The following is a 10,269-nucleotide window of genomic DNA, read 5'->3' on the forward strand; positions in this document are numbered from 1 at the left end:
CCCCCCCAAGCAACAAGAATACAGAGCATCACTTGCCCCAGCCTGAGAGTTCTTGTCTATACCTTGTGGCTAATAGCCACTGATGGACTTCTGCTCCATATGCTTATCTAATTCCGTCTTGAAGCTGTCCATGCTTGTAGCCGCCACCACCTCCTGTGGCAGTGAATTCCATGTGTTAATCACTCTTTGGGTGAAGAAGATTCTTCATCATAGCAGCAGAAAATTATATCTTACTTCTCAAGGGGTTCTGTACCAAACCATATGAGTTTCAGTATCCTTTCTCTGAAGAACCATGTAGCAAACTGCTGATTCAAAACATTAGATCGAACTGGTGCCATAATGTAGTTTTTTAAAAATTCAGTTTGAATAATGAGTTCTTAAGGGCCTCAGAAAGAAGCTGTTTCTGAAGCAACAGCTGAACTTTATTTATTAATTTATTACTTTCAATTTATATCCCGCCTATGGCGGGGCAAACTGGCTCAAGGCGGCGTACACAGGTAAAATGCGATAAAACAATAAATACAATAAAATTCACATAAACAACAATTTACATAAAGTGCTAATAATACTGTTAACGGCGGTGACTATACATGGTCCAATGAAGAGAGGCAATATCCAACGATGAATGTAGTATGTTCAGTTTCCGATGTCTCATTCATCAGTGGCGGCTCCTATTTGAAGGCCTGGTGGAAGAGCTCCGTTTTACAGGCCCTGCGGAACTGTAAAAGGTCCCACAGGGCCCTTATGTCCTCCCTCTGGCCAGGGAGAGTCAGTGTTCTCTGGGGCACATATGGATTATTTTATTTATGGATATTATGAAGTGAACCTAAAAAAGGGACTGATTTGGCATGAATTTTATCGACAATACATAGACTTTGGTGTCTAAGGAGTTTTCTAAGATCTAAGAATAGTATGTACTGAAAATCAGCTTCACTGTTTTTAGATACTTTAATCACAATGTCTTTTGTGTTTTCCAATTATTATTAAAAATCTATAAATACAATGGGTTGGATCCAAATTGCCATGAGTGGAGCCAGGTTCACAGAACAGGACTTTCCCACCTCTCCCTCCTTCTGCAGTCCATGAAACACCCTTAAACTCTGCTCCCAGGGGTTAGGAGACTCCCCAAAGGAGCACGAGGGTGTGATTTTAATTATTTTATGTTTTGTGGTTTTATCTTGTACATTGTGAGCCACCTTGAGCAGGTCTCTGAAGAGGTGACATATAAATATTTTAAATAAATAACCGTGGATCCACAGCAGGAAGGAAATGGGCAAAAATCATACATACATTCTCCACTAAAGGAAATTAAATTCTGCTAGTGTAAGTATCATTCTCTCAGCAATGAAACTCCTTGGGATCCAACCCATTGTTTCTAAGAAAGAAAACAATGTTCTGTTTAGACTTGAAAATCTGTCTGTCTCCTAGTTAACGGCGCTTGGGGCTCTTGGCTTCCTTGGGGACCTTGCAGTGAGACATGTGGCAAAGGTACTCATACCAGACTAAGATTATGCAATAACCCACCTCCATCACTTGATGGCTCTTCCTGTGATGGACCTGATTCACAGATGCAGGTTTGCAGTGAGCAAGACTGTCCTGGTAAGTTGCAAATTTCATGCATTGTTTATTTCTAGCACTCTGATTTTTCAAGAAAGAGTCTTCGGTTCATTTTAAAAGACTGTATAATATAAGGACATCCGTCCTCCGCTTTAAAGCACAGAAGGTTGTAAAGAAGACATACTCTCCTCACCTTCCATGCGTATGCTTCCTACCATTAATGCACACATCCCATTGACAAGCCTCCTGTGCACAGAGATCTGTGTTCACAGAAGGGCTGCAAATGCTCAGTGGATCAGGCTGTTATATTTGTATGCAGTAGCACACCAACATCATACTTCAGATTAAAAAGAAAGGAAAATGGTTTGCTTTTGCTTAGAGAGGAACAGGTTTTCCATAAACTATGAAGTATACTACCTGGAACAATCAAGTTTTTGAAAGTTCCTTCCTTTTATTTATAAAATCTGTGCTGATAGTATCTCAGGAAACCAAGTTAGGACCTTAACTATATAACCATATGCAAATTTTACAGATCTTTATCTCTTTTACTACTGCATCACTGCCTATGATTAAAGACAGGAGGATAAAATAATCAAAACATGTAACCCCTAAATTAAATGAAAAATTTCCTCCCCATTTGCTCAAAGAATTCTTGCTCAAAGCAAGAAAATAACGAGCAGCACCAGTCACAGGAGATTAAACAACAGGGCCAAGGCTGATGGTGCAAAATCAGGTAAAAATATGTTTTATTACTCAGTTAAATTTCCAAAAATTCCCCTTGTGTTTCGCCAACAGGCTTCATCAGGGGAATGCATCTTGCAGTAGTTCTTCAAAAAGAGTAAAGCAAGACAGCCTTTAAAGTAAGACAGCTCAGAACAGCACCTCCCAGCCACACAGCTGTTTTTCGGGCTGTCTTCCGTGACTGCACAAGACAGCCCAAAACAGCTGAGTGGTGAGGAGCATTTCCCCACCACACAGCTGTTTTTCAGGCTTCCTACAAACCCCGTTGAAAGGGACTGTGGTTTGGGGGCCATGAACTACAAACTGGTTCAGTTCACGAACATACCTCCTGGTTCAGTTTGTGGTTCAGTTGTTGTTGGCCACAAACTGAACTGCATTTCCCCAGTTTGTGCCCTTCCCTAGCTGTATTTTCCATACATTTCAAAAATTGTATAGTTCAGAAAAGCTCTAACTTGTGATTCTGCTGAATGCATAAATAGGTCCTAAAGAGCTGACTGTAACCTAGGTGTTTTTCAGCTCAAAGTGATTCTTTTACTACCATTGTGAGCTCTTCCTGAGAGTGTTATTTCACTGTTTGTATATGTATAGTATCTGTGCATGTACATTAGTGTAGAATACCCAGAGACATGTGCATCTGGTTCACCCATGCTTTTAATTGACTGATAACTTGCTTGTGTGAATAACCCATCATCAACCAAACACACGGATGGAGCTTTCATGTCTTCCAATGAAACTTCAAATGTAATAAGTTTCAGTAGAATCACTTTATGCTTTCAGCAGCAAGCAGCAAGTCCTCAGTAACTGACTTTTTTGTTGCTATTTTTTCCATTTTAGCTTATTTTACTAGTAGAATAAAATCAATAGAATCTTTTTTATATTTTACATTATATTGTTTTTAGGCAGTTGTACAGAAAAGTAACTAATGTAAATAAACAAATATTAAACCAATAATGTAATAATGAAGAAATCAATTGCCATACATTCATGCAGAAACCATCCCTTAGATGTTGACCTTGCATAGGTAGCTATTCTCCTCCATTTTATCCTCATAGTAGGTACTCTGTAGGTTAGCCTGAGAGCATGTGACTGCTCCAAGGTCACCCAACAAGCTTCTATCAGAGTGGGGATTCAAACCCAGATCTCCCTAGGCTGAATTGGACATTCTAACCACTACACTACATTGGCTCTCATTATTCTTGCAGTCCAGTGTAATTATATAGAGTACAGATAGAGCTAATGTTCTAGTGGTGGAAAGGGAGGTGGGTTTGATGGGTAGTAACCATGCAAGTTTGTAAAAGATATACTCTTTATCCAGTGAATGGAAAATGGGCTCCATGGTCCAGCTGGACTGCCTGTACAGTATCCTGTGGAAGTGGCACTCGACAGAGAACAAGAGACTGCTCCGATCCACTTCCACAGTATGGCGGACACAAATGTGAAGGAAATGACATACAGATAGACTTTTGTAACAGTGACTTGTGCCCTGGTAAGTACTTTTAGGTTCAGAGCCAATGAATTGCGGAGGAGGTTTACAAAGCAGAGACACCTATTGGTCTTTACCTGGTGCCAGACAGAAGCCAAATCAAATGATAGCGCCCATGCTGTATTTTTGGGGATTAGAACACTAATTTCTAGAAGGTTCTCTGCTAACCTATTTCCAGTTGTTAAATCAGTTACAGAAATGGCACTCAAATATGTTTCATTAATATGCACACACCCAAGAGTTAGTTTATATTGCAATGTTTTATAACATGGCTGAACTGAAAGGGGGAAGAGTGGGGCTGCATACAGTTCTCAGAGGAAAGATGCTGATTGGTCAGAGCATTCCCTTTCTATGGCAGTGGCTATCATAAGCTCACATAACTCCTACTTTTATCAGCGAAATCTTTCCATAGTGTATTGCAGTAACATTATTCAGTTTAACCCCAGAAATACTTTCTGTCAGTATTGCAGTTGTGGACAGAGGAGTCTATCCACATCATTCATCTACAAAAGGGGTTTACATACAAAAGCCACATGGCTTACATACAAAAGGAGCAAGGCTACATGCAATATGAAAAGCATCTTAAATTTCCCACCCTGATGTAAAGCACATATGAACTGGAGTACAAAGCAATATGTCTTCCATAACATACATATTTTCTTTTGCAAGGGGCAAAATTATTCATTTGGACTTTCCAGTGTCTGTTGTGTCCTCAGGCAGTAAATATTACTTATTCAAAATGTTCTGTTTCAAGTTCACGGTAACTGGGGTCCCTGGAGCAATTGGGGAACTTGCAGCCGAACATGTAATGGTGGTCAGATGAGGAGATACCGGACTTGTGACAATCCTCGTCCATTCAATGGAGGGAGAGCCTGCATGGGTGCTGATACACAGATACAGAGATGTAATATAGAGCTATGTCCTGGTAAGTTACCATGATACATATAGGGCTACTACATGCATACATGTGAAGCAATAAACATTAACAATTTACGATGATAAGCAAAATAGCAGACCCTTCAGAGAAAGTCCTCTTTAACTCTTTGTAGGCACCATCAGGCCTGATAGATCTTAAATGTTAAGGTCTCTACCATTGGGTTATTATCCTTTTGTGGCCCAAACTGCATGATCACAGACCTATGTCTTCAAATGTGGAACAGTCCCAGTTATGTCTAAATGTCACATGACTGGAAAAGGAGCCAGAGTTTCTGAATCTCCCAGTGTTATATTTTCTCTAATGCTGAGTAGCATCATTTTGCCATTCTGCTGCTGCTTTCAATGAGTGTGCAAAGAGAGGTGGAATATATAGCACCCTTGCTCCATGCAACCGGTGTCTTAGCAGCAGGTACTAAGTGGCAACTCTATAGAAGCTTGTCACCCAGTAAATGGGACACGCTGTGACTGACCTGAGGGTCTAGACCCATTTCAGCAGCCCATCTCCCTCTAATACCTGTTGTTAGCAATGGGGATTCCAGTTTTAGCCCAAAGTTACCTATAACATTTAGATGATACCTATACATTTGTTGTTCATTCATGTTATTAAGGGTGAATGTCAGAATCAATGGTGACATAGTTAATTCCTGTCTCAACCAACTCTGTGCACTGGTTTACAGTGGATGGTAACTGGGGTCCATGGCAACCTTGGAGCACATGTTCTGCATCTTGTGGAAGGGGCAAGCAGACACGTTCACGTCTGTGCAACAACCCATCCCCATCTGACAGTGGACGTCCTTGCCCTGGAGACAGCTCACAGATATCCAGGTGTAACATCCTAACTTGTCCAGGTAGGCAAACCCAAGACTCACAATTGCAGAGAAACAAACAAGAAAGGGAAAAAATACTGTTCATTCAACAGTATCTGGCTTAGGACATTCTGCCATGCAGAGGTGTCTTGAATCAAAGGTACCATTGCACAATAATCTGATAATTGTTTTTCAAGAGACTTCTCTTACTCTTTCTTCATTATTTATTTAATTTATTAGTTATGCTTCACCTTTCCCCTTGTGGCTCAAGGCAGCTAACAATTCGAAGGCTAAAACAATACAAATGTACAGTAAACACCCTATTATTTGTTCATTCCCATCATCAGATATGAGTCAGAATGGGGATCCCTGAGTCCTTCTATCCCAGTCAGAAGGTGGGAGGAGTCTTGCAAAGAAGGAACTCAGGATACAGAGGTACAAGGCACATAGTTATCAGTTTGATTAGAGCAGAGGGGAAATGCTCAGGGATTTGGTTGTTAATCCTAAGCCGGGTTCCATCTCCTCCCTGCCTGCCATACAGAGCAGCTGGCTGTGTTGAGAGGAGGAGCGACTCTTTCAGCCTGTGAGGATGGGCACTGCTGATGGGGAAAGGGAAGATAAGTACATACATTGTTGCTACCACCATAGATTGGTGCATGCGCTACTGCCTCTGCTGCAGAAGTGGTGGATGGGGAAATGCATTGCTGCCATTGAGGAGGATGTGGGTGCCTCACGGCTGCTGTGCATATGTCAGGTGCAAGGAGCCCCCCAGCTAGCAGTGGGGCCTGCGGGTCCCCCAACTGGCTTGACTCTTTGAAACCCTGGAACACCACTAACAGAATAAATAGACAGTACTGGCCAGGATAGATCATTTCGAGGGGCCTCGCATCTTTAAAGCAGGGGAAGCTCAGCAATGCTGCAGCAAACTCCCATTTTTGGTGTTCTGAGCATATTCTTGATGTTGGCCTTTCTAAAAGTAAACAAATAAATCTCAGGAAGAGTCTGTTAGTTGATTCTTACCAGTTCGTCCTCTCAGAGAGCCTCTGCCTGTCAGTGGAGATACGACAGGGCTGGAGGACCGATGGTCTGATTCTGTATAAGACAGCTTCATAGATTATTCCATTACGAATTTGGAAATGGCAGATTTCTGCAAATGAATACAGCCATTCATCATTTGGGAAGGCTGGAAATTGTTAAAAATGCAGTGTGATGCAAGGGAAGTTACTTGTAGTTCTCTGAACCTGAAAGTGTACAAATATGTAGAAATCTGATTAAATGTTGTGAAAACATTTTTTTAAAGCACACACATAGAGATGTCTGTGCTGTTTGCAACACTTGCTATATTTTAAGTTGTTATTTCCTTAAATGTGGCACCGGAACACAGAGGTCTGATGTGTCAGTATGATTAATATACTCTGGTGTTTCTGGCCAGGAGCCTAACCAAATAACTGCATAGTGCCTGCCTGAATTCCCCAAGTAGTTTGTTCTGTTTCTTTTTTCTGTGATCATTTGTTGTGTTAACGTGGTTTGTGGAGTTAAGCAATAATTGCTCTTTTCACTCAGAGGACTCTTCATCTGATAAAACAGTTCTGGGTATGTCTCTGGGGATATGTGTCCTGGGATAAGCCTGATAACGTTATCATTTAGGTGTGCTGTTTCATGTTATGTTTTGTTAATCAGAGAAGGCCCTGTGATCACATTACAGCTCTGAGTGTGAGCAATAACACCTTTTCCCCTTCGAAATATTGCAAACTAAGAGTTTTTACAGATCCCCTCCTTCCCTGGCAATAGGTGGGCCTCCACGCGCTAGAGGAAGTGTCATTGGCAATATTAACGATGTTGAGTTTGGAATAGCTTTCCTGAACGCCACCATAATAGATCATCCAGATCTGGACACACAAAGAATACAAGCCAAGATTACAAATATTCCTCGAAGCCTTGGTAAGTCTGTTTCTTTGGTACTTAAAGGGTTTTTTTTAGGTTTGTCAAACTTCCACACATTTATTCAATTGAAATAGTAATTTAGTGTTGGTAAGAACGGTCCATATTAAACCACCGTGCGCCACCTTTTGTGTTTATTTTGTGGGCACATCCTTACAAGCTCCTCTTATGTCTGAACATGACATACAAATTAGTTGTCTGAATGGCAAGACATATACTTGTCCAGAAATAAGACCAATGAAATATGAGATTGAGTTTGTATGATGTGATAGTCATGGTGCATGTCAATTTTTCAAAGAGGGTATGATGAACATGAATGCTGTCATATTCTAGAATGGCAGTAAGGAAACCTAGAGAGTAGATAGACTTTTCTTCAGAAAACTGATTTATGATTTGCACTGCAGGTGTCATAAAAATATTTGATTGGTTGCTGTTGGTAACTGTCACAATCCTCACTCATCAGAGCCTGATGGAGCACAGCCCTGGCCTTTATGTGAGACGTCTGCTAGATGCTACCAAGCCCCACCACCTCAGTAGAGCAAATGCTTTCCTTATCACAGGCTGTGTCTATTAGGTATTGAGACGAGGCAGCTCTTTTCACAGTAACATTGAACTTCCAAACCAAAGACACAGACTCAACAGGAACCAATTTATATTCGTAGAAACCACGGCTACCTTAAACAACAACCAATACCAAGTAGGCAGCTAGGATCCTTCATTTGCATGAACCATATGCAAAGTAACTATTGAGAGTGCAGCTATTGGATTATAAGCAACAAATATGATTGGCCGTTACCGGCAACACAACCAATAGCCTTGAAGGCCTTTGGAGCCTTCGCTCAGACCCAAGCTCCATCAGTACATAACAGTGTCCATAGTAGCAGATGTTGCCTCACACCTCTCCCTTGTATTCAAAGGCCTTGGCTTGGGTGATCAAAACCCCTGCTTCTTCTCCTTCTCTCAGTGCCTCTTCCCCCACTGTGCCAGTTGAAGGCATTTGAGGAGACTCCCTTCTCCCTGGAGAGTAGCCAGGGAGTGCCCGTGGTTGCACCTACCAATCTACTCCTGGATGCCTCGGGAGCAGCTGGGATGGTTTCTCTGAGGCTCTTGGAGGCTGCATGCCATAGTAACAAAAGAGGAAGTTTATAAAAATGTCACGTGATGATCTAAACCACCTTAGAGACATTCTGGAAGGCAAAATTGAAGGATATCACCAAAAATAGTTATTTTGCTTTTATGCTTATCCTTTTGGCCCTCCAGGTCCAGTGATGAAAGCACTAGTTTCTATTGTAAGTCCTATTTATTGGACCACTGCCAAGGAAATTGGAGAGGCCTTGAATGGGTTTTCACTTACCAATGCTGTTTTCAAGAGAGAGACACAAGTGGAATTTGCAACAGGTTAGTCAAAACTGAGATACAGGTTTCTACTTTGCATGGCTAATGAACAAGGTTTGTTCAAAACTATTTACTACATATTGAGTTTGGGTTCTGGAGCGGATCAGAAGGGGCAGGGGTAGTGGAGTAAAGATCACACCTTTCTATTACTTCTGGAGCGGATCAGAAGGGGCAGGGGTAGTGGAGTAAAGATCACACCTATCTATTACTTCTGAGCACCACTGACTGCAAGAGCACCAGGAAATAGATTTTTAAAACACAACTTCAACATTTTTTTGGGGGGGTGAAAGTCTTGTAACCACTGTCACTTGTCCACTCCAAGAGGGTGACTATAAAGAAGTCTAAACGAAAATTTAAATAGTTTGTTGCTTAATTAATTTCAAATCTAGGGCTGCTGATGGAAAATCTGCGTGACCAATTAGAACTATTCTTACAATTCACAGGGGAAATTTTACGAATGACTCACATTGCTCGCGGCTTGGACCCAGACGGTTCTTTGCTCTTAGACGTTGTTGTCAGTGGCTATGTACTACAGCTACAGTCTTCAGCTGAAGTTAATGTAAAGGTAAATCACTTAAAGAAATTGATGCAATCCTAAACCTTTCATATAGTTAGTGAACTTGAGTGGCTGGCATTATATCCTGGTCCTATAAGAGAAGTCATATAAGGGGCAGAAGTACTGGAGGCATGAACTTGATATAGAATTACACTGTTAGTGCATTATATGACACACATGATACGTGATACCACTTTTGTAGGCATTTAAGAGCTCCTGTAGGTAAGGTCCTCTTTGATGATTGTTGACTCAGTTGGTCATGATTCGGCTCTAGCCATTTAAATTGCCTTCTTTGCACCATGCTGATACCCTTGTTTCTTTCTCTTACTCTTAACACTTCCATTTCTGAAAAGCCCTTTTCTTTTCTTCTGCCACTGCAGAAAGTTATGGGTTGCCTCCATTTTGAGCATAGTCCTCTGCTTCCCAAAGGGAGTGCTTTCAGCTGCCAGCCAAATGGATTAATGTCACAACTTTGCCTGCAGAACAGATTTAGAGTCCAGTGGCACCTTTAAGACCAACAAAGTTGTATTCAAGGTATGAGCTTTCATGTGTACACACACTTTCAGATTTCGTGTGTGTGCACACAAAAACTCATCCTTTCAATAAAACTTTGTTGGTCTTAAAGGTGCCACTGGACTCTAAATCTTTTCTACTGCTTCAGACCAACATGGCTGACCACCTGGATCTAACTTTGCCTGCAGTTTAAGAGGTAGTTTGGGGGTCATGTAGCACAGGCAGTGAGTTAATCTTAAGTATCCTGTCATTCCATTCTGTGAGTCCACATTGCGTTTGCTGGATAGAGATGGTGGGAATCTGGGACCCAGTAATCTCCAGGGCTATTTTTGGGCAGGAAT

At 41.4% G+C, this 10,269-nt stretch overlaps 1 protein-coding gene across 1 annotated transcript in view; it reads left to right on the forward strand.

The window, feature by feature from the left end:
• Positions 1 to 10,269, forward strand: part of HMCN1 (hemicentin 1) — a 234,521-nt gene that overhangs the window by 205,825 nt on the left and 18,427 nt on the right. The window contains exons 81-87 of the mRNA XM_015415242.1: positions 1,429 to 1,599; positions 3,614 to 3,784; positions 4,536 to 4,706; positions 5,395 to 5,565; positions 7,315 to 7,464; positions 8,725 to 8,862; positions 9,303 to 9,424. Coding sequence (XP_015270728.1) covers positions 1,429 to 1,599; positions 3,614 to 3,784; positions 4,536 to 4,706; positions 5,395 to 5,565; positions 7,315 to 7,464; positions 8,725 to 8,862; positions 9,303 to 9,424 — 1,094 coding nt within the window. The remainder of the gene's footprint in view (positions 1 to 1,428; positions 1,600 to 3,613; positions 3,785 to 4,535; positions 4,707 to 5,394; positions 5,566 to 7,314; positions 7,465 to 8,724; positions 8,863 to 9,302; positions 9,425 to 10,269) is intronic.

The sequence above is a fragment of the Gekko japonicus genome, unplaced genomic scaffold (assembly GCF_001447785.1).
Source record: "Gekko japonicus isolate JY-2015 unplaced genomic scaffold, Gekko_japonicus_V1.1 scaffold269, whole genome shotgun sequence".
In the NCBI taxonomy this organism is placed as follows: Eukaryota; Metazoa; Chordata; class Lepidosauria; order Squamata; family Gekkonidae; genus Gekko; species Gekko japonicus.